A 25,074-nucleotide genomic window follows, 5' to 3' on the forward strand; every position below is an offset into this window, starting at 1 on the left:
GCTTACATTAAAAGGGCTCAAAACACTGGTGGACACTGTTAAGGGGCAATCGATTGTTTTATAACAAAAATCGGAATCTTTTTACAAGTTTTTATTACATTTGGAACGTTTTTATGGGGTTTATTCCCACATGGCAATATATTTAGACACCTATTTATGCTTGTGAAGGCCCCACAACTCCCAGAGTGGAGAGGGAGGGGGGCCCTAAATTCGCCGCCTCAGTTGCGCAGTTGATATTGCAGACAGCTTCATGCAGCTTCACATGGAGGGTCCAAAGATACTTGAGGATTCAGAGAGGCTGATTTTCGATCAAAACTAATCCCCAAGGAAGGTAGGGCCACCAGCAGATTGCTGTGGCATGGTGCTGTAGTTTTGCTAACGGTTGCCATCTTTAGTTTGCTCCGGTTTGGCCATTAAGGGGTTAATTGACTTGAAATTCACTGTTCAACTCATTTCAAAGCATTAGGATTCATATGGTGAAAAATTTAATAATGATTGGGTATATTTTTTGAGATTTAGTAAAAAAAGTGTGCGCTTTTTATTATTTAAAAGGCAACTGTAACCGTTTTTTCTAAAATTGTATTTTTCTGTACTTGAGTGCTGTCTAAGTCTGTTTAACATGTCAGAGCCTACAGATAGACGTTGTTCTATGTGTTTAATAGCCATGGCGGACCCCCCCTTTTACATTTGTGTTTTAAAGTGTGCTAAGGTATCCTAAACATTTTAAAGACCATGCAATGACACTTAAAAACATTGCACAAGATGATACTTTAACGGAAGGTAATGAGGATAGTCCACCTTCCTCTCCCCATGTGTCGACACCAGTTAAGCCCGCGCAAGCGATGCCTAGTACCTCTAGCCGCATTGGCCCCCTATTACATTACAACAATCTAGCAGCAGACATGGATAATTCCCTTGCGGCTTTTCTATCCAAACTGCCAGTTTTTCCTAAAAAGCGTGATTGCTAAGTTTTAAGAAAGAGGATGAGCAACCAGAGAAGCTTTTGGATGATTTATCCGTTGTACCCTCACAACACTCTGAAGTGGCAGTGAGGGATGTGCTGTCCGAGGGAGAAATTTCTGGACACAGGAAAGGTTTCTCAGCGGGCAAGAATCAGATTCCCTTAGCGTTAAAATTTAAGCTGGAACACCTCCGCGTACTGCTTAAGGAGGTTTTTGGCTACTCTGGTTGATTACAACCCCAGTGGTTGGTCCCAAAAAAATTGTTGTAAAATGGACAAGTTTCTAGAAGTCCCTGTATACACTGCATGCGTTTCCGATCCCGAAGAGGGTGGCAGATATTGTAACTAGGGAGTGGTGGAGAGACCAAGGGGTACCTTTTTGTTCCCCCCCCCCTATCTTTAAGAAGAAAAGTTCCCCATAACTGACCCCAGGCGGGACGCGTGGCAGACGGTCCCTAAGGTAGAGGGAGCAGTTTCAACACTAGCCAAGCGCACAAACTATACCAATAGAAGACAATTGTGCTTTCAAAGATCCTATGGATAAAAAAATTAGAGAGGTTTACTAAAGAAAATATTTGTTTCAACAAGGTTTCCTTCTTCAACCGATTGCCTGCATTATTCCTGTGACTACTGCAGCGGCTTTTTTGGTTTGAGGCTATGGAGGAGTCGCTCCAGAGGGAGACCTCATATGACGAAGTCATGGATAGAATTCATGCTCTAAAGCTGGCTAATTATCACAGTTGCCGCTTTACAATTAGCTAAGTTAGCGGCGAAAAATTCTGGTTTTGCCATTATAGGCGCGGGAGAGCCGCTTTTGGCTCAAATCATGGTCGGCTGACGTGTCGTCCAAAACAAAATTACTAACTATTCCTTTCAAGGGAAAGACCCTTTCGGCTCCGAGTTGAAAGAAATTTTCTCCAACATTGGTGTGTCCGGTCCACGGCGTCATCCATTACTTGTGGGAAATGTTCTCCCCCCACATGGGAAAGGCAAGGAGAGCAACACAGCAAGAGCTGTCCATATAGCTCCCCTCTGGCCTCCGACCCCCCACCCCCAGTCATTCTCCTTGCCGCTCTGAACAAGTAGCATCTACCACGGGGATGATGCGAGGGAGTTTGTGGTGTTTAGTTCTAGTTTTTTATTCTTCTATCAAGAGTTTGTTATTTTAAAATAGTGCTGGCTTGTACTATTTACTCTATAACAGAAAAGTGATGAAGATTTCTGTTTAAGAGGGTTATGATTTTAGCACAAGTAACTAAAATCCATTACTGTTACCACGCAGGACTGTTGAAACAAGAGAACTTCAGTTGGGGGTAACAGTTTTCTGGACTCCTCTGCTTCAGGTATGACTAGTCTCCTTCTAACCATCATAGGCTAATGCTTAGATGACAGTCATTTTTCCCCTCAGGGGAAACGGTAAGCCATTTTTCTTTCACCTCAGCAAAAAAGGCTTCCCCTTTTTGTTTTTTTATGCTGGTAGACACTGTTAGGGGCTAAATCGATTGGTTTTTTATTACAATATTATAAGAAATATTTTATAAGCTCACATACACTTGGGAATGTTTTTTATTGATCTGGCTTGTTTTAGACCACCTAAATCTAGTCAGGAAGGCCCCTCTCACTCTAGTGTGCTGAGGGAGGAAGCCTCATTTTGGCACTTCAGCTGTGCAGTTGAATTTCAAGGCAGTGCATGCAGATTCATGTGAGAGGGTCCTGTGGTTCAGAAAGTGACTCCAAAAGGCTTTTTTCTGTGAATGGTGACCCCTAAGGAAGGCAAAAAGCTGCAGGCAAGGCTGTAGCCTGGGATTGTGGTGTGATAAAAAACGGTTAAATCAACAATTAGCTCCGTTGTTGCTTGTTTTAAGAGCCTAGAGTCTCCATATTGCTGTGCAATACGTTCTAAGCATTAAGACACTGGGGTCCAAATTTCAGAAAAATCGGATATTGCCTTCATAGTTTTTTGAACATTCAGAAATAAATGTGTCATTTTATTATTTAAAGAGACGAGTAACGTTTTTGTTTAAAATCGTTTTTTATTGCATTGTTTGCCTGCCTAAATCTGTTTAACATGTCAGTTCCATCAGATAACCCTATGTTTCTTCTGTTTAGTGTGATCAGTCCACGGGTCATCATCTACTTCTGCCGGGGAAATAACTCCCTCCCCAACAGGAAATGCAAGAGGATTCACCCAGCAGAGCTGCATATAGCTCCTCCCCCTCTACGTCAGTCCCCATCCATTCTCTTGCACCCAACGACTAGATAGGATGTGTGAGAGGACTATGGTGATTATACTTAGTTTTTATGACTTCAATCAAAAGTTTGTTATTTTACAATAGCACCGGAGCGTGTTATTACTTCTCTGGCAGAGTTTGAGGAAGAATCTGCCAGAGTTTTTTACTATGATTTTATCGGAGTTGTTAAGATCCATATTGCTGTTCTCGGCCATCTGAGGGAGGTAAAGGCTTCAGATCAGGGGACAGCGGGCAGATGAATCTGCATTGAGGTATGTAGCAGTTTTTATTTTCTGAATGGAATTGATGAGAAAATCCTGCCATACCGTTAAAATGACATGTATGTATACACTTCAGTATTCTGGGGATGGTATTTCACCGGAACTACTCTGTTAAAGGTCACTAATCCTTTTAATAACTATTTATCATGTTAAACGTTTTTTGCTGGAATGTAGAATCGTTTACATTGCTGAGGTACTGTGTGAATAAATATTTGGGCATTATTTTCCACTTGGCAGCCTTTTTTACTTTTATTTGTGACAGTTCGTTTCTCTTCACTGCTGTGTGGGAGAGGGAGGGGCCGTTTTTGGCGCTCTTTGCTACGCATCAAAAAATTCCAGTCAGTTACTTTTATATTTCCTGCATGATCCGGTTCATCTCTGACAGATCTCAGGGGTCTTCAAACTTCTTTGAAGGGAGGTAAATTCTCTCAGCAGAGCTGTGAGAATTCTTATAGTGACTGTGAATAAAAACGTTGCTTTGCATTTTTTATGTCAAATTTAATTAGTGTTATTTTACTAATGGGAACAAGCCTTTGCTAAAAGTTGTGTTGTTTTAAAGTTTGATGCTATAACTGTTTTTCAGTTCATTATTTCAACTGTCATTTAATCGTTTAGTACCTCTTTGAGGCACAGTACGTTTTTGCTAAAAAAGATTATAACCAAGTTGTAAGTTTTTTTGCTAGTGTGTTAAACATGTCTGACTCAGAGGAAGATATCTGTGTCATTTGTTCCAATGCCAAGGTGGAGCCCAATAGAAATTTATGTACTAACTGTATTGATGCTACTTTAAATAAAAGTCAATCTGTACAATGTGAACAAATTTCACCAAACAGCGAGGGGAGAGTTATGCCGACTAACTCGCCTCACGCGGCAGTACCTGCATCTCCCGCCCGGGAGGTGCGTGATATTATGGCGCCTAGTACATCTGGGCGGCCATTACAGATAACATTACAAGATATGGCTACTGTTATGACTGAAGTTTTGTCTAAATTACCAGAACTAAGAGGCAAGCGTGATCACTCTGGGGTGAGAACAGAGTGCGCTGACAATACTAGGGCCATGTCTGATACTGCGTCACAGCTCGCAGAGCATGAGGACGGAGAGCTTCATTCTGTGGGTGACGGTTCTGATCCAAACAGATTGGATTCAGATATTTCAAATTTTAAATTTAAATTGGAAAACCTCCGTGTATTACTAGGGGAGGTCTTAGCAGCTCTTAATGATTGTAACACCGTTGCAATACCAGAGAAACTGTGTAGGTTGGATAAATACTTTGCGGTACCGGCGAGTACTGACGTTTTTCCTATACCTAAGAGACTAACTGAAATTGTTACTAAGGAGTGGGATAGACCCGGTGTGCCGTTCTCACCCCCTCCAATATTTAGAAAGATGTTTCCAATAGACGCCACCACTCGGGACTTATGGCAAACGGTCCCTAAGGTGGAGGGAGCAGTTTCTACTTTAGCTAAGCGTACCACTATCCCGGTGGAGGATAGCTGTGCTTTTTCAGATCCAATGGATAAAAAATTAGAGGGTTACCTTAAGAAAATGTTTGTTCAACAAGGTTTTATATTGCAACCCCTTGCATGTATCGCGCCGATTACGGCTGCGGCAGCATTTTGGATTGAGTCTCTGGAAGAGAACCTTAGTTCATCTACGCTAGACGACATTACGGACAGGCTTAGAGTCCTTAAACTAGCTAATTCTTTCATTTCGGAGGCCGTAGTACATTTAACCAAACTTACGGCTAAGAACTCAGGATTCGCCATACAGGCACGTAGGGCGCTGTGGCTAAAATCCTGGTCAGCCGATGTTACTTCTAAGTCCAAATTACTTAATATACCTTTCAAGGGGCAGTCTTTATTTGGGCCCGGTTTGAAAGAAATTATCGCTGACATTACAGGAGGTAAGGGCCACGCCCTACCTCAAGACAAAGCCAAAGCTAAGGCTAGACAGTCTAATTTTCGTCCCTTTCGGAATTTCAAAACAGGAGCAGCATCAACCTCCACTGCACCAAAACAGGAGGGAGCTGTTGCTCGTTACAGGCAAGGCTGGAAGCCTAACCAGTCCTGGAACAAGAGCAAGCAGGCCAGGAAACCTGCTGCTGCCCCAAAGACAGCATGAATCGAGAGCCCCCGATCCGGGACCGGATCTAGTGGGGGGCAGACTTTCTCTCTTCGCCCAGGCCTGGGCAAGAGATGTTCAGGATCCCTGGGCACTAGAGATCATATCTCAGGGATACCTTCTAGACTTCAAATTATCTCCCCCAAGAGGGAAATTTCATCTGTCAAGGTTGTCAACAAACCAGATAAAGAAAGAGGCGTTTCTACGCTGTGTACAAGATCTGTTATTAATGGGAGTGATCCATCCGGTTCCGCGGTCGGAACAAGGACAAGGGTTCTACTCAAACCTGTTTGTGGTTCCCAAAAAAGAGGGAACTTTCAGGCCAATCTTAGATTTAAAGATTCTAAACAAATTCCTAAGAGTTCCATCCTTCAAAATGGAAACTATTCGGACAATCTTACCCATGATCCAAAAGGGTCAGTACATGACCACAGTGGATTTAAAAGATGCTTACCTTCACATACCGATCCACAAAGATCATCACCGGTATCTAAGGTTTGCCTTCTTAGACAGGCACTACCAGTTTGTAGCTCTTCCATTCGGATTGGCTACGGCTCCAAGAATCTTCACAAAGGTTCTGGGTGCCCTTCTGGCGGTACTAAGACCGCGAGGGATTTCGGTAGCTCCGTACCTAGACGACATTCTAATACAAGCTTCAAGCTTTCAGACTGCCAAGTCTCATACAGAGTTAGTTCTGGCATTTCTAAGGTCGCATGGATGGAAAGTGAACGAAAAGAAGAGTTCTCTTTTTCCTCTCACAAGAGTTCCATTCTTGGGGACTCTTATAGATTCTGTAGAAATGAAGATTTACCTGACAGAAGACAGGTTAACAAAGCTTCAAAATGCATGCCGTGTCCTTCATTCCATTCAACACCCGTCAGTAGCTCAATGCATGGAGGTGATCGGCTTAATGGTAGCGGCAATGGACATAGTACCTTTTGCACGCCTACACCTCAGACCGCTGCAATTGTGCATGCTAAGTCAGTGGAATGGGGATTACTCAGATTTGTCCCCTACTCTGAATCTGAATCAAGAGACCAGAAATTCTCTTCTATGGTGGCTTTATCGGCCACACCTGTCCAGGGGGATGCCATTCAGCAGGCCAGACTGGACAATTGTAACAACAGACGCCAGCCTACTAGGTTGGGGCGCTGTCTGGAATTCTCTGAAGGCTCAGGGACTATGGAATCAGGAGGAGAGTCTCCTTCCAATAAACATTCTGGAATTGAGAGCAGTTCTCAATGCCCTTCTGGCTTGGCCCCAATTAACAACTCGGGGGTTCATCAGGTTTCAGTCGGACAACATCACGACTGTAGCTTACATCAACCATCAGGGAGGGACAAGAAGCTCCCTAGCAATGATGGAAGTATCAAAGATAATTCGCTGGGCAGAGTCTCACTCTTGCCACTTGTCAGCAATCCACATCCCGGGAGTGGAGAACTGGGAGGCGGATTTCTTGAGTCGACAGACTTTTCATCCGGGGGAGTGGGAACTTCATCCGGAGGTCTTTGCCCAAATACTTCGACGTTGGGGCAAACCAGAGATAGATCTCATGGCGTCTCGCCAGAACGCCAAACTTCCTCACTACGGGTCCAGATCCAGGGATCCGGGAGCGGTTCTGATAGATGCTTTGACAGCACCTTGGAACTTCGGGATGGCTTATGTGTTTCCACCCCTCCCGCTGCTTCCTCGATTGATTGCCAAAATCAAACAGGAGAGAGCATCAGTGATTCTAATAGCGCCTGCATGGCCACGCAGGACTTGGTATGCAGATCTAGTGGACATGTCATCCTGTCCGCCTTGGTCTCTACCTCTAAGACAGGACCTTCTGATACAGGGTCCATTCAGACATCAAAATCTAAATTCTTCTGAAGCTGACTGCTTGGAAATTGAAAGCTTGTTTTTATCAAACGTGGTTTTTCTGAGTCGGTTATTGAACCTGATACAGGCTAGGAAGCCTGTTACCAGAAGGATTTACCATAAAATATGGCGTAAAATACCTATACTGGTGCGAATCCAAAGGTTACTCCCTGGAGTAAGGTTAGGATCGCTAGGATATTGTCTTTTCTTCAAGAAGGTTTAGAAAAGGGTTTATCAGCTAGTTCATTAAAGGGACAGATTTCAGCTCTGTCCATCTTTGTTACACAGGCGTCTGTCAGAAAATACAGACGTCCCAGGCTTTTTGTCAGGCTTTAGCTAGGATCAAGCCTGTGTTTAAAAGCTGTTGCTCCGCCATGGAGTTTAAACTTAGTTCTTAACGTTTTACAAGGTGTCTCGTTTGAACCCCTTCATTCCATTGATATAAAATTGTTATCCTTGGAAAGTTACTGTTTTTAAATGGCTATTTCCTCGGCTCGAAGAGTCTCTGAGTTATCAGCCTTACATTGTATTCTCCTTATCTGATTTTTCCACTCAGACAAGGTAGTTCTGCGTCTAAACCTGGGTTCTTACCTAAGGTAGTCACTAACAGGAATATCAATCAAGATATTGTTGTTCCATCCTTGTGTCCAAATCCCTTCTTCAAAGAGAGGAACGTCTTTCTACACAATCTGGATGTAGTTCGTGCCCTCAAGTTTCTACTTGCAGGCAACTAAAGATTTTCGCAAACTTCTTCCCGTGTTTGTCGTTTATTCTGGACAGAGGAGAGGTCAAAAAGCTTCTGCTACCTCTCTCTCTTTTTTGCTCTGTAGCATAATACGTTTAGCCTATGAGACCTGCTGGACAGCAGCCTCCTGAAAGAAATTACAGCCCACTCCACTAGAGCTGTGGCTTCCACTTGGGCCTTTAAGAATGAGGCCTCTGTTGAACAGATTTGCAAGGCTGCAACTTTGGTCTTCGCTTCATACTTTTTCCAAATTTTACAAATTGACACTTTGCTTCTTCGGAGGGCTATTTTTGGAGAAAGGTTCTTCAGGCAGTGGTTCCTTCTGTATAATGAGCCTGCCTATCCCTCCCGTCCATCCGTGTACTTTTGCTTTGGTATTGGTATCCCAGGAAGTAATGATGACCCCGTGGAACTGATCACACATAACAGAAGAAAACATATTTTTTGCTTACCTTATAAATTCTTTTTTTGTTTTGTGTGATCCGCCCACGGCCCGCCCTGTTTTAAGGCAGGTAAATATTTTTTAAATTATACTCCAGTCACCACTTCACCCTTGGTTACTCCTTTCTCGTTGATTCTTGGTCGAATGACTGGGACTGACGTAGAGGGGAGGAGCTATATGCAGCTCTGCTGGGTGAATCCTCTTGCATTTTCGAAGGGGAGGAGTTATATCCCAGAAGGAATGATGACCCGTGGACTGATCACACAACAGAGAAAGGAATTTATCAGGTAAGCATAAATTATGTTTCTGTGTGTATAGAGACAAATGTGGTTCCCCCTTCGAGTGTTTGTGATAATTGCGCCATAGCGTCCAAACAAAATCAGGACAGCTCTGTTATTTTTCATAATGTTGCCCAAGATGATTTATCTAATGAAGGTAGTGGGGATAGCTCTACATCCTCTCCTTCTGTGTCTACACCAGCTTTGCCCGCGCAGGCGACACCTAGCGCGCCAGTGCTTATTTCTATGCAACAATTATCAGCAGTAGTGGATAATTCTATAGCAAATCTTTTATCCAAACTGCCAGTTTTTCAGAGAAAGCGTGATTGTTCAGTTTTAAATACAGATAAAAAGGATGAACAATCAGACGCTGACGATGCCTTATCTATTTTACCCTCACATCAATCGGAATTGGCTGTGAGGGAAGGGCTGTCTGAGGGTGAAATTTCAGACTCAGGAAAAATTTCTCAACAGGCAGAACCTGATCTAGTGGCATTTAAGTTTAAGCTAGAACATCTCCGCGCTTTGCTTAAGGAGGTATTAGCTACTCTGGATGACTGTGATTCCATGGTAGTACCAGAGAAGTTGTGCAAATTGGACACATTTTTAGAGGTCCCAGTGCACGACGACGCTTTTCCAATACCTAAGAGGGTAGCGAACATAGTGGAAAAGGAGTTGGAGAAGCCAGGTGTACCCCTTTGCCCCACCTCCTATATTTAAGAAAATGTTTCCCATAGTAGACCTCTAGAAGGACGCATGCAAACGGTTCCCGAAGGTTGAGGGAGAGCTTTTTTAACACTAGCGAAGCGCACAACTATTCCTATAGAGGACAGCTGCGCTTTCAAAGAATCCTATGGATAAAAAATTGGAAGGGTTTGCTTAAAAAGATTTTTTGTTCAGCAAGGGTTCATCCTTCAACCAGCTACGTGTGTTATTACTGTCACTTCAGCGGCGACCTTTTGGTTCGAAAAACTAGAAAGGGTCGCTCCAGAAAGAGACTTCCTATGAAGAAGTCATGGACAGAATTCACGCATTAAAGTTTAGCTATTTCCTTTATATTGGATGCCGCCTTTCAAATAACGAAATTGGCGGCGAAAAACTCCAGGTTTTGCTATAGTAGCGCGGAGGGGCGCTTTGGCTAAAATCCTGGTCGCAGATGTGTCGTCCAAGACTAAGTTACTGAATATTCCTTTCAAGGGTAAGACCCTTTTTGGGTCCTTTTGCTCGAATTCTTCTAAGACCATTACAGCTGTGCATGACTACCGTGGATCTGAAGGATGCGTATCTGCATATCCCAATCCACAAATCTCATCATCAGTTTCTGAGGTTCGCCTTTCTGGACAAACATTACCAGTTTTGTGCTCTTCCATTCGGTTTAGCCACCCGCTCCCAGAATCTTCACAAAGGTGCCTAGGGTCCCTTCTAAGCGGTCCTAAGACCCGAGGGGCATCGCTGTAGCACCTTATCTAGACGACATCCTAATCCAAGCGTCGTCTCTTTGCCAAAGCGAGGGCTCATACAGACATTGTGTTGCTTTTCTCAGATCTCACGGGTGGAAAGTTGAACATAGAAAAAAGTTCACTGTCACCGTCCACAAGGGTTTCCTTTTCTGGGAACAATAATAGATTCTGTGGAAATGAAGATCTTTCTCACAGACGTCAAAAGACAAAGCTTCTAAAAGCTTGTCGAGTTTCTTCACTCTATTCCTCAACCCTCCCATAGCTCAATGCATGGAAGTAATAGGAGCTAATGGTCGCAGCAATGGATGTGGTTCCTTTTGCTCGAATTCATCTAAGACCATTACAGCTGTGCATGCTCAATCAGTGGAATGGGGGACTATACAGACTTGTCTCCCCAAATTCAAGTAGACCCAGGTAACCAGGACTCATTCTCTGGTGGTTGACCAAGGATCACCTGTCTCAGGGAATGAGTTTCCGCAGACCGGAGTGGGTCATCGTCACGACCACGCCAGCCTCTTGGGGTGGGGCGCGGTCCTGGACTCCTCTGAAAGCTCAGGGGCCTATGGTCGCGGGAAGAGTCGCTTCTCCCGATAAACATTTTGGAACTAAGAGCTATATTCAATGCGCTCCTGGCTTGGCCCTCAGCTAGCGGAAGCCAGGTTCATAAGATTTCAGTCGGACAACATAACGACTGTTGCGTACTTCAATCATCAGGGGGAACCAAAGAGTTCCCCTAGCGATGAAGGAAGTAACCAAGATAATCCAATGGGGCAGAGAATCACTCCTGCCATCTATCTGCTATTCACATCCCAGGTCAGACTTTCATCCGGGGGAGTGGGAACTCCATCCGGAGGTCTTTGCTCAGTTAACCCAATTATGGGGCATTCCAGACATGGATCTAATGGCGTCCCGACAGAACTTCAAGATTCCTTGCTACGGGTCCAGATCCAGGGATCCCAAGGCGACTCTAGTGGATGCATTAGTGGCGCCTTGGTCGTTCAACCTAGCATATGTGTTTCCACCGTTTCCTCTCCTCCCCAGGCTCATAGCCAGGATCAAACAGGAGAAGGCCTCTGTGATTCTGATAGCTCCTGCGTGGCCACGCAGGACTTGGTATGCAGACCTGGTGAATATGTCATCGACTCCACCATGGAAGCTACCTTTGAGACAGGACCTTCTAGTACAAGGTCCATTCCGAAACATCCCAATCTAGTTTCTCTGCAGCTGACCTGCTTGGAAATTGAACGCAAGCGTGGGTTTTCAAATTCTGTGATTGATACTCTGGTCCAAGCCAGAAAACCTGTGACTAGAAGGATTTACCATAAAATATGGAAAAAAAATATATCTGTTGGTGTGAATCCAAAGGATTCCTCCTGGAGTAAGATTAAAATTCCAAAGATTCCTCTCCTTTCTCCAAGAAGGTTTGATAAAGGATTGTCAGCTAGTTCTCCAAAAGGACAGATTTCTGCATTATCCGTCTTGTTTGCACAAACGACTGGCAGCTTTGCCAGATGTACAAGCTTTTGTTCAGGCTTTGGTTAGAATCAAGCTGTTTACAGACCCATGACTCCTCCTTGGAGTCTAAATTTAGTTCTTTCAGTTCTTCAAGGGGTTCCGTTTGAACCTTTACATTCCATAGATATTAAGTTACTATCTTGGAAAGTTCTGTTTTTGGTTGCTGTTTCCTTCTGTTAGAAGAGTTTCTGAATTATCTGCTTTGCAGTGTGATCCACCCTATCTGGTGTTCCATTCAGATAAGGTTGTTTTTGCGTACTAAGCCTGGTTTTTCTTCCAAAAGTTGTTTCCAACGAGAACATCAACCAGGAAATAGTTGTTCCTTCTTTGTGTCCGAATCCCAGTTTCAAAGAAGGAACGTTTATAACGCAATTTAGATGTTTGTTCGTGCTTTACATGTTCTATTAGAAGCAACAAAAGATTTTAGACAAACCTCATCCTTGTTTTGTCGTTTACTCTGGTAAGAGGAGAGGTCAAAAAGCTACTGCTATCCCTCTCTCTTTCTGGCTGAAAGCATTATCCGCTTGGCTTATGAGACTGCCGGACGGCAGCCTCCTGACCGTATCACAGCTCACTCTACTAGGGCTGTGGCTTCCACATGGGCCTATAAGAACGAGGCTTCTGTTGACCAGATATGTAAGGCAGTGATTTGGTCTTCTCTGCACACTTTTGCCAAATTCTACAAATTTTATATTTTTGCTTCTTTCGGAGGCTGTTTTTGGGAGAAAGGTTTTGCAAGCCGTGGTGCCTTCTGTTTAGGTAACCTGATTTGCTCCCCTCCCTTCATCCGTGTCCTACAAGCTTTGGTATTGGTTCCCACAAGTAATGGATGACGCCGTGGACCGGACACACCAATGTTGGAGAAAACAGTTTTTTTTAATCTAGGTTGAAAAATTTTTTCTTTATACACTACAGTCACCACGGCACCCTATAGTTTCTCCCTTTTTCTCCTAACCATCGGTCGAATGACTGGGGGGCGGAGCCAGAGGGGGAGCTATATGGACAGCTCTTGCTGTGTGCTCTCCTTGCCTTCCCTGTGGGGGAAGAACATTTCCCACAAGTAATGGATGACGCCGTGGACCCGGACACCCCGTTGGAGAAAGTAATTTATCATGTAAGCATAAATTCCTGTTATTTCGGATATCACTGGGAGAAAGGGCCATGCCCTCCCGCAAGATAGACCGTTTAAGGCCAAAAACAAGGCTAATTTTCGCTCCTTTCACAACTTCAGGAGCGGCCCCTGCTTCAACCTCTGGCAAACGCAAAGCAAGAGGGTAACATTTTCACAGCCCACAGCAACTGGAAACCCTTGCAGGGCTGGACAAAGGTAAAACAGGCCAAGAAGCCTGCAGCTGCTACTAAGACAGCATGAAGGGGTGGCCCACGATCCGGGACCGGATCTAGTAGGGGGCAGACTCTCTCTTTGCTCAGGCTTGGGCAAGAGATGTCCCAGATCCCTGGGCGATTAGAAATCGTTTGCTCAGGATATCTTCTAGAATTCAAGGACTCTCCTCCAAGGGGAAGGTTCCACATTTCTCGCTTGTCTTCAGACCAGACAAAGAAACAGGCGTTTCTTACCTGTGTAGAAGATCTACTAAAGATGGGAGTGATATATCCAGTTCCAATTGCAGAAACAAGGACTGGGTATTTTATTCAATCTGTTTGAGTTCCCAAAAAGGAAGGACTTTCAGGCCCAATCCTGGATCTAAAAATTCTAAACAAATTCCTTCATCATTCAAAATGGAAACCATTCAGACAATTTTGCCGATTGATCCAGGAAGGTCAATATATGACTACTGTGGATCTAAAGGATGCGTACCTACATATTCCTATCCACAAAGATCACCATCAGTTCCTAAGGTTCGCTTTTCTGGACAAGCATTACCAGTTCGTGGCCCTTCCTTTCGGGTTGGCCCCTCGCTCCCCAGATTTTTTACAAAGGTGCTAGGGTCCTCCTAGCGGGTACTAAGACCGCCGGGGCATTGCAGTAAGCACCTTACCTAGATGACATCATAATACAGGCGTCTGTCTTTTCACAGAGCCAAGGCTCATACGGACATTGTTCTGGCCTTTCTAAGGTCTCACGGGTGGAAGGTGAACGTCAAAGTCTGTCCCCACTCACAAGGGTTCCCTTCCCTGGGCAACACTAATAGACTCGGTAGAATGAAAATATATCTGACGGAGGTCAGGAAGTTAAAGCTTTTAACTACTTGCCGAGTTCTTCATTCCATTCCTTGGCCTTCTGTAGCTCAGTGCATGGAGGTAATCGGATTATGGTTGCGGCAATGGACGTGGTCCCCTTTTGCCCGAATTCATCTCAGACCACTGCAACTGTTCATGCTCAAACAGTGGAATGGGGATTATGCAGTTTTGTCTCCTCAAATAAACTGGACCAGAAAACCAGAGATTCTCTTCTCTCTTGGTTGTCTCAGGGAATGTGCTTCCGCTAGACCCGGAGTGGGATCATTGTCACGACCGATGCCAGTCTGTTAGGCTGGGGTGCGTCTGGGACTCCCCTGAAAGCCTCAGGGCCTATGGTCCTCGGGAAGAATCTCTTCTCCCGATAAACATTTTAGAACTGAGAGCGATATTCAATACGCTCCAGGCATGGCCTCAACTAGCGGCGGCCAAATTCATCAGATTTCCAGTCGGACAACTCACGACTGTAGCGTACATCAATCATCAGGGAGGAGCAAAGAGCTCCCTAGCGATGAAGGAAGTAACTAAGATCATCAAATGGGTGGAGGATCACTCCTGCCACCTATCTGCAATTCACATCCCAGGAGTAGACAACTGGGAGGCGGATTTTCTAAGTCGTCCAGACTTTTCACCCCGGGGGAGTGGGAACTTCACCCGGAGGTTTTTGCTCAGCTGACCCAGCTATGGGGCATTCCAGAATTAGATCTGATGGCGTCCCGTCAGAACACCAAACTTCCTCTTTACGGAATCCAAGTCCAGGGACCCCAAGGCGGCATTGATAGATGCTCTAGTAGCGCCTTGGTCCTTCAATCTGGCTTATGTTTTTCCACCGTTTCCCCTTCTCCCTCGGCTGGTAGCCAGAATCAAACAGGAGAAGGCTTCGGTAATTCTGATAGCGCCTGCGTGGGCCACGCAGGACTTGGTATGCAGACCTAAGTGGACATGTCATCTGTTCCACCTTGGACACTGCCATCGAGGCAGGATCTTCTAATACAGGGTCCATTCAAGCATCCAAATCTAGTTTCTCTGCAACTGACTGCTTGGAGATTGAACGCTTAATTCTATCTAAGGTGTGTTCTCTTAATCGGTTATAGATACTCTGATCCAGGCTAGAAAGCCTGTCACCCAGGAAGATTTACCATAAGATATGGCGGAAATATCTTTGTTGGTGTGAATCCACGGGTTACTCGTGGAGTAAAACTAGGATTCCCAGGGATATTGTCCTTTCTCCAAGAAGGATTGGAGAAAGGATTGTCAGCTAGTTCCTTAAAGGGACAGATATCTGCTCTGTCTATCCTGTTACACAAGCGTCTGGCAGAAGTTCCAGACGTTCAAGCGTTTGCACAGGCTATAGTCAGAATTAAGCCTGTCTATAAACCTGTGGCTCCTCCATGGAGTCCTTAGTTTAGTTCTTTCAGTTCTTCAAGGGGTTCCGTTTTGAACCTTTTACATTCCATAGATATTAAGTTATTATCTTGGAAAGTTTTGTTTTTGGTAGCTATTTCTTCTGCTCGAAGAGTTTCAGAATTGTCTGCTTTGCAGTGTAATTCACCCTATCTGGTGTTCCATGCCAGATAAGGTTGTTTTGCGTACCAAACCTGGTTTTCTTCCGAAAGTGGTTTCTAATAAGAATATTAACCAGGAAATCATTGTTCCTGCTCTGTGTCCTAATCCAGTTTCTAAGAAGGAACGACTTTTTACACAATCTTGATGTGGTTCGTGCTTTAAAATTCTATTTAAAAGCAACTAAAGATTTCAGACAAACATCATCCTTGTTTGTTGTCTATTCTGGTAAGAGGAGAGGTCAGAAAGCGACTGCTACCTCTCTTTCCTTTTGGCTGAAAAGCATCATCCGATTGGCTTATGAGACTGCTGGACAGCAGCCTCTTGAACGAATTACAGCTCATTCCACCAGAGCTGTGGCTTCCACATGGGCTTTCAAGAATGAGGCCCTTCTGTTTGAACAGATTTGTAAGGCAGCCGACTTGGTCTTCACTGCATACTTTTGCCAAATTTTACAAATTCATACTTTTGCTTCTTCGGAGGCTATTTTTGGGGGAGAGGTTTTGCAAGCAGTGGTGCCTTCCGTTTAGGTTACCTGACCTTGTTCCCTCCCTTCATCCGTGTCCTAAAGCTTTGGTATTGGTATCCCACAAGTAAGGATGAATCGTGGACTGGATACAACCTTTGTAAGAGAAACAGAATTTATGCTTACCTGATAAATTACTTTATCTTACGGTGTATCCAGTCCACGGCCCCCCCGGCAATTAAGTCAGAGTTAAATTTTTTTGTTTAAATACAGTCACCACTGCACCCTATGGTTTCTCCTTTTTCTCCCAACCGTCGGTCGAATGACTGGGGGGGCGGAGCCTGAGGGGGAGCTATATGGACAGCTCTGCTGTGTGCTCTCTTTGCCACTTCCTGTAGGGAATGAGAATATCCCACAAGTAAGGATGAATCTGTGGACTGATACACCGTAGAGAAAGTAATTTATCAGGTAAGCATAAATTCTGTTTTTAGCTAATATAATGTATATTGCAAAAATGCTTCTATTCAAAACTGAAATACACAAATGTGCTGGCATGTCCCTTTATTACAGGAATGTGATATGGTAGCCATTATCTGCACACTTCTAATTCAGCTGTGCCTCCTCTGCAGGCAGATCTCTTCAGGGGTCTGTTAGACATGCTGTATAAAATAATACAAAGTCTCCGTTTTGTCTAAATCTGTTTACTCTTGAATTTGTTTTTAAAAAATGATCCTAAACTCTAATGGTGGAGTTGTCCCCCTCAACCAATTACAGCTGCTGTCCTTATCACCTGGCTCAGCTGGTTTAACAGCTTTTACTTCAAATGATCCCACCTGAAAATGTTATTTTAATGTCTTTAATTGTGGCTTTTATTTGCTTAATCATTTTTTGTACAATGCCTCTCATTTGCAGCGTGTGCTGGGGGAGCACAGGGGTCAGGGGAATGCTGTGCTCTGCAGGGAAATCTAAAGCTCTCTTTATATGAGGAGGCGTCAAACTTGCTTTTAACGTATTGCAGAATTGCAAATGATTCAGCCCACAAACCTGCCCTTTTCAATCTTTAAAAGGTCTTTGGATGTCCCAGGCAGGTGTAGTTAGACCAATGTCTGAGAGCGATGCAATAAGGGAACTTAATTATGTAATATATACTTTAGCACAGTGTGAGGGATTTTTGTCTGCAGATAACTACATAGATATTAATACACTAGTCTTATACGTATCACAAGCGGTTATTCTAAATACTTACTGCACATTTGTGCGTTGTTCCCGTCACATCACCTTGTGAAATATCATAAAACAAACGTACCTGTGAGTTAAAACCTAAGAATTCAATAATTTACACATAAATTGCTTTAATACTTTATCTACATGCGTACTGATATATACTTAAAGGGACATTCCGATTAAAATTTAAATGCACATAGATGAATTAGATCTTTGAATAGAAACATTTTTTTTCATATAAATGTATTGACAAACATGCTTCTAGTAAAAGTTATCACTGTTTTACTGTTAACATTTTTCTCTGCACTTGCATGTTAAAGGAACACTGAACCCAATTTTTTTTCTTTTGTGATTCAGATAGAGCATGAAATTTTAAGCAACTTTCTAATTTACTCCTATTATCAAATTTACTTTATTCTCTGGTATCTTTATTTGAAATGCAAGAAAGTAAGTTTAGATTCCGGCCCATTTTTGTGAACAACCTGGGTTGTCCTTGCTGATTGGTGGATAAATTCATCCACCAATAAAAAAAAAGTGCTGTCCAGAGTTCTGAACCAAAAAATAGCTTAGATGCCCATCTTTTTCAAATAAAGATAGCAAGAGAACAAAGAAAAAAATATAATAGGAGTAAAGTAGAAAGTTGCTTAAAATGGCATGCTCTATCTGAACATGAAAGAAAAAAATTGGATTCAGTGTCCCTTTAGCATAGCTAGATATTGTCAGTACACCAGCATTTTAAATACTGCAGCTGCTCAGATTGCCAGTGTGGCTTGTATTATGTCAGCAATTAACGAATTGGGTTATTGCTAGATGGTACAAGCACCTTAGGCCTCTCTGCCCAAGTGCTGTGTTTAAAATGCTCGTGCACGGTGCATACTTAAATACACCTTTGAAGCCACTATAGCTTTACTAGAAGCATTTTGCTAAAATATTACAAAAATGCGCTTCTATACAAACTAAAATACATCATGTGGATTTCAATTTTGTCTGGAATGTCCCTTTAATGCATAGTTTTTTAAGTACTATTTTATACATACCCCTTGGATCTATAAGCCTATTGGAAGATATTGTGTTTTTTATAGGAAATACAATTGGTTAACAGACCTTTATCCGTATTTATCAGACCGAGTGTGTTTGTTTGTTTGCCATCATATGACACCACCACATCATACACTATTCATTATATCTGTGTATATTTCAATTTGGTCCTTAGAAATGTAATAATGTTCTCTTTTTTATTATTCTGCAGATTTTTGTTCTGGCTCTAACGTTTCTTGTACTTTTCCTGGGTAACTTTTTGACAACACTAAAAGTGGTTCACACAAAACTTCTGAAGAATAAGCTAAAGAAACACTGAGACGGAATAATACTGGACTTGTATTTTTATACTGATAAACTTTTCCACTTGACCTGGAGCATTTTGAAAGAACTACTAGGAAAGAGAGAAGTGCCAGAATCTGTCCAGTCTGTTCAGACATTTTGCAGCTATGCGATATTGGTAAATGATGGAGTTCTGACCAACTCCTCATGGTTTTTTTCTTTCTTTCTCTCTGGGAGAGACAGATTACATACCGAACAGTATTAGCCCTCTACTGCATTGTCCTGAATACTATGCAGCAGTTACTAAATACACAATACCGACTGTTGGAAAAACTAAAGATCAATTATTACATCCTTTTTTTTTTATTGATTTTTTTCCTCCCCCTATTCAAATCTGAGAGAAAGGAAATTATGTAATTAACTGACCTACCTAAATAAAAAGGAGAGTTACCATTTACTCTAAGGTCTATACTGTTTACAAGGGACGTACATGTTCTTTATGTTGAAGTGTCTATTATATGTCTGTAAGGAATGACAAATAAACCTAAACCACCTTGTGTTAATCCTTTTCTTTTTAGTACAATGCTTTTAATCAAGAAGATGCATTTATTTGCACTGCACATCTTGTAGAGTGATAAATGCTTGTACATTGTGTAGCTAGTGCATGATTTCTTGTTCAGATGCCATATGAATGTGTCATTTTGTTAACAATATGAATTGTTGATCCAGGTACATTTTTGACCTTTTTCTGCAGCTCTATAATATTATTTACATCTTGGAGTAGTAGGAGCTGTAGTGTTACCGCTGGAATCCGCCCCCTTGTTGTGATAAAATGTAAGAAGTCTGACTCATTTCTTACACCATGCAAACTGCACTTTTTATTCACAGAACATTCCATAGTCGACCACAACCTTTTCATTGGTGGGGATTACAATTTCTAAAGATTTGTAGTTACACCTAGAATTTCATTGTACAATGCAATGTGAAGCTTTTAGTGGATACCTTTATCACTACCACCTTTTAAATACCAGAAAAAATATGTTTTCTAATTTGTACTCTTAGTAAGCTGAGTGTTTTAGGAATATGAGTTTTTTATTTTATTTTAACAAATCACAATTCAAAACCAAATAGAATAATTGGCCAATGTAAAATCAAACACGAATATATAATGCCATAGTTAAAGTTCCCACTTAAACATGAAAATTTTAGGAAATTCCGGGTTTCAGATCTCAGAATTCAAACTTGAATTCTGCCATAAGTACCTTCAGTATGATTTAAACCTTGTTCAGCACTGGATCATCTGAGCTACTCAGCCACTAAATAAGTCCTTTAGCATTTTGTCATTGCATAGTGCCAGTGCTAACAATATATTGTTAGTTCATCATACACAAAAGTTAATAGGAAAACTAAAGTCAAAATAAAAACTTTCATAGATCAGATAAATGTATGCAATTAGAAGCAACTTTTCAATTTGTTCCTTAGTCTTTTTTATATGCACACTTTCTGAGGCACACAACACCTACTGAGCATGTGGAAAGATTCACAGTGAAAATGTATATATGTCTGTAATTGGCAGGGTGGGTGTCACAAAATACAGTAGGCAGGGAAATGGAAGCAATCTCAGGTGGTGAGAGTCCACAATCCCTTACTCATGGGAATTTCTTCTCTACCGCTAGGAGGAGGCAAAGTTTCCCAAACCCCAAGAGCTCTATATAACCCCTCCCACATACCTCAGTCTTTACTTTGCCTCCGATGGAGGTGGTTAAAGAATGAAGATGTGCAGTGTTCTTTGTAGCGAGCGTTCTTCAATCTATGTAAGGCCCGGTTCCCCTCAGAGTACAGTGGTTGTCGAAGGGACGTACTTGGAGTATGGTCTTTGATTCTACATACTTGCCCTCTGTAAATTCAGTCACAGGGATTCATCTTCTGCTTTCCTTTACAGAGCAGAAGATGAATCCCTGTGGACTGATAAGTTTCAGTACTTGTTGGCTGTCTACTACTGTGTTAGTGGACAAGTGTCCTATTGGTAAGTATATTTTTTATATATGTTACGCTCATATGCCTTTATTTATAGGCGCTTTAGGTTTAAAAAAAAATAAATATATATATATATATAGCCCTGGGACAGATTTTTACTCAAATTTTTTGATGCGCTTTAGTTTTCACGCACCAGACTATCAACCGTAGTTATACGCTTTTTAAATTTGCAGGCTCTTTTTTTTATATTGACCCTTAATTTGTTGCAATCGGGGCTGTGCACATTATTTTTGTGCTTTTTTCAGGTTGATGCTCGTTCACGCGTTTTTTTCGCCGCTTCAGGACTCGAACTTGGTCTTTTGGCGCATATTTTGTTGTTAAATGCCAGGTTTTTTCTGGTGCTCGCTATCTGTCTTTGTGACTTGCGTTGCACTTAGGGCTTAGTTTTCCCTTTCCTCAAAAGCTTGATTTAAGGGGGGTTAGCATTATTTTTGTTTTTGCTATTATGGAGCAACAACAATATGTCCCTAAATCTTCCCTAGAAACTGGAGTCTCCTGTACACCTTTCTACCAATATTAAAGGGATACTAAACCCAAATTTTTTTCTTTCAATGATTCAGATAGAACATGCAATTTTAAGCAACTAGCTCCTATTAGCAATTTTTCTTCATCTCTCTTGCTATATTTATTGGAAAAGGAATGTAAAGCTTAGGCGCCTGACCATTTTCGGTTCTATACCCTGGATAGTGCTTGCTTATTGGACGCTACATTTAGACTCCCAATACCAAGCGTTAACCAGAGTGCTGAACCAAAAATATGCTGGCTCCTAAGCTTTACATTCATGCCTTTTCAAATAAAGATAGCAAGAGAACAAAGAAAAATTACTAATAGGAGAAAATTTAGAAAGTTGCTTTAAAATTGCATGCTCTATCTGATTCATGAAAGAAACTGAAGTGTCGTCAGCATAATTTATTTGACTTGTACTTTATTTGTTATCACATTCTGATCAATCTAATTTTTCTCAGGGTTGTTAATGCACTTACTGTCTCTTCTTTACAGGATGATGATGGAGTTCCTCCAGCTATCAAGAAAGTTTATTTCTACAGCGATTTCACAGGCGCTAACTGCCTTGCTGCCCACTAGCAAACGTGAAAGGTCAGTTCAAGTGTTGCCCTTCTGCTAGCAATGAAGTTTCCTGATACATGAGGATACTGCTGTATCTTCGGATAGTGAGATTTCCTCTGATGGTGAGGATTCCTTACCTGATATGAGCCTGATTGCCTCTTTTTTTTTATTTAAAATTGAATATATTTGTTCTCTTTTAAAGAGGTTTTGAATACGTTAGAGGTTGAAACCCTAAACCTACTGATATTAAGCCCTGTAATAATTTAAATGTAGTCTATTAATCTGTGTCTAATCTCCTAAAAAAAATATATGTTTCTGATTTAATAATTAGGGAATTGGTTAAATCCAGATTTGTCTTTTATTCCTTCCTGCAAGTTTAAAAGTTACACCCTGTACCATTTGCTAATTTGGAATTATGGGAAACCATTCCTAAAGTGCATGGAGCTTTTTCTATTTTGCTAAATGTACTACTATTCCTTTAGAAAACAGTACTTATTTTAAAGACCCTCTTGATAGAAAATTTGAATATTTTTCTAAGAGAGTCCTTTTTACATTCTGGTTATATTCTTAGACCTGCTATATCTATTACTGATGTATCTGCAGCTGCTTCTTTTGATTAGATAGTCCTTGCTAATTTATTGAATTTGCTAACATGCAATTCTTTTATTGGTGATGCTATATTTGATATTCTGAAAATCCTGGAATGCTGACATGATTTCCTAAATCTAAAACTATTGTCCTTTCTTTTCAAGGAAATAAGCTTTTAGATCTGATTTAGATTCTATTATTTCTGTTACTGGTGGTAAGGGGTGCTTTTCTTCCTCAGGACAAAAATCCAATAGGAAAATTTAAGGCTCCCAGTTGTTTTCGTTCCTTTTGTCCAGAACAAGGAATATAAATCTGACTCCTCTCAGAAACAAGGTAATTCCCAGTGTAGTCTGGAGACCCACTATCAACTGGAATAAGTCTAAGCAGGCAAAATAAATCTACCCCAGAATATTGTTTCTCAGGGTTATCGGATAGGATTCAGATCAAGGCCTCACAGAGGAATGTTTTTTCTGTCAATGTCCCAAAGAATCCTGTAAAAGCCTTAGGCTTTTCTTTAATCTGTCTCATATCTGGAAGAAATGGGAGTGATTGTGTCAGTTCTGTTACTGGAACAGAGGATGGGATTTTTATTCATATCCTCTTCATTGCTCCAAACAAGGAAGGTACTTTCAGACCAGTTTTAGATCTAAGTCTACGTAAACAAGTTTGTAAGAACTATTCTACCTTTTTTTGTTCAGCAAGTTCAGTTGAATGTCCACATAAATTTATTGGATGCTTACATTCATGTTCCTATTCACCCAGGACATCATCAGTTTCTGAGGTTTGCTTTCTGGAACGACATTATCAGTTTGTTGCACTTCCATTTGGTCTATTTACAGTTCTAAGTATATTTGTCACGATTATGGGTGCCCTTTTGTCTGTAATCAGAACTCAGGGTATTGGAAGTGTTTCCTTACCTGGACGATATCTTGGTTCAAGCTCAGGTCCTATTCCTTAAGCAGAATCTCATTCCAAACAACTATTGTTCGTTTCTTCAAAATCATGTTGAAGGATCAATTTGTCAAAGAGTTCCTTGTTTCCTTAGACAATAATTTATTTATTTGGTTTTCCATATAGGTTCAGTGTCCATGAATCTTTCTCTTACAGATCAGAGAAGAGTAAAATGAGTGTCAGCTTGTCTGAACCTTCAGTCTTTCTCCTTAAAGTGGCTCAGTGTATGGAAGTTTTGGGTCTCCTGATTGCAGCCTTGGGTGCAATCCCCTTTGCTCAGTTTCACATAAGGCCACTTCAGCTTTTAGGTTGGGGAGCAGTTTGGGGGGTTTCTGACAGCAAAAGAGGTTTGGAGTCCTCTGCCGGCGAGTCTTCCAATCAATATTTTAGAATTCCATGCTATTTTCAGGGCCCTTCAAGCATGGCCTCTTTTGAAAAGAGAGTGTTAACTCTGTTTCCAGTCAGACAATGGTTACAGCAGTAGCTTTTGTCAATCAGGGAAGACCTCACAGTTCCCTAGCTATGAAAGACGTGTCTAAATTCTTTCCAGGGCAGAAACCAACTCTTTCGATTTCTGCAGCTCATATTCCAGCAGTGATCAACTGGGAAGCCGACTTTCTCAGTCCGTCAGTCACTTCATCGAGGGGAATGGTCCCTCTTCATCAGTAGGTATTCAGTCTGATAGTGAACCTTTGAGGCCCTACCAGAGATATATCTGATGGTCTCTTGTTTGAAACAACAAACTTCCCAGGTCACTTTGCGAGGTCCAGGATTCCACATGCAGTGGCAGTGGATTCTCTAGTAACTTCTTGGTCATTCCCCACCTCTGGTCTCTCTTCCAGAGTAATTTCCAAGGTAAAGCAGGAGAGAAATCCGTTGTAATCCTGATTGCCCTAGCATGATCACGCAGGGTTTGGTATGCAATCTGGTACAGATGTCCAGTTGTCTTCCTTTGCCTCTTCCCTTTTCAGCCAGACCTACTTTCTTCTAGGTCCTATCTTCATCCGAAACATAGAGGTTTTTCAGACTCTGTTATTGAGACTCTGATACAGGCTCGTAAGCCTGTGTCTAGGAAGATTTATCAGGTTGGAAAATTTACAGTTCCTGGTGCATAGATCATGGTTTCTCCTGCATTCTTTTCAAATTCTAGGATTCTGCAGTTTTTGCAGAATGGTTTAGAAAGGGTTTATCTGCAAGTTCTTTCAAGGGACAGATTTCTGCTTTTTCTGTATTGTTTTACAGAAATATTGCTAATCTTCCCTGATGTTCGTTGTTTTGTTCAGGCTTTGGTCGTATTAAACCTGTTAAGCCTATTTCTCCTACTTAGAATCTGATCCTGGTGTTAAGAGTTTTGCAAGCTCCTCCTATTGAGTCTATGCATAAGTTGGACATTAAACTACTTTCTTGGAAAGTGTTGTTTATTTTGGCTATTTCTTCTGCAAGAATGGTTTCTGAATTGGTCTGCTCTCTTTTGAATCTCCTTATCTGATTTTTCATCCGGATAAGGGCCGTTTTAAGGACAGCTTTTAATTTCTTGCCTAAGCTTGTTTCTTCTAACAACATTAACGGATAAATTATTATTCCTTCTTTGTGTCCCAATCCTAAGAATGCTTTGGAAAGATCCTTGCATTATTTGGATGTTGCCAGGGACATTGGAAATATTATGTTTCTGTCACTAAGCATTCAGGAAGACTTCTAGTCTGTTTTTTTTTTTCTTCTTTTTCTGGTTCTCGGAAAGGCCAGAAAGCCTTTGCTGTTGCTTTA

At 41.8% G+C, this 25,074-nt stretch overlaps 1 protein-coding gene across 1 annotated transcript in view; it reads left to right on the plus strand.

The window, feature by feature from the left end:
- The window catches only part of TMEM120B (transmembrane protein 120B), a 195,811-nt gene extending 176,579 nt beyond the window's left edge, over positions 1-19,232 (plus strand). The window contains exon 12 of the mRNA XM_053701749.1: positions 18,599-19,232. Coding sequence (XP_053557724.1) covers positions 18,599-18,706 — 108 coding nt within the window. The 3' untranslated portion in view covers positions 18,707-19,232. The remainder of the gene's footprint in view (positions 1-18,598) is intronic.
- The last annotated feature ends 5,842 nt before the right edge of the window (positions 19,233-25,074 follow it).

The sequence above is a fragment of the Bombina bombina genome, chromosome 2, assembly GCF_027579735.1.
Source record: "Bombina bombina isolate aBomBom1 chromosome 2, aBomBom1.pri, whole genome shotgun sequence".
Classification (NCBI taxonomy): domain Eukaryota; kingdom Metazoa; phylum Chordata; class Amphibia; order Anura; family Bombinatoridae; genus Bombina; species Bombina bombina.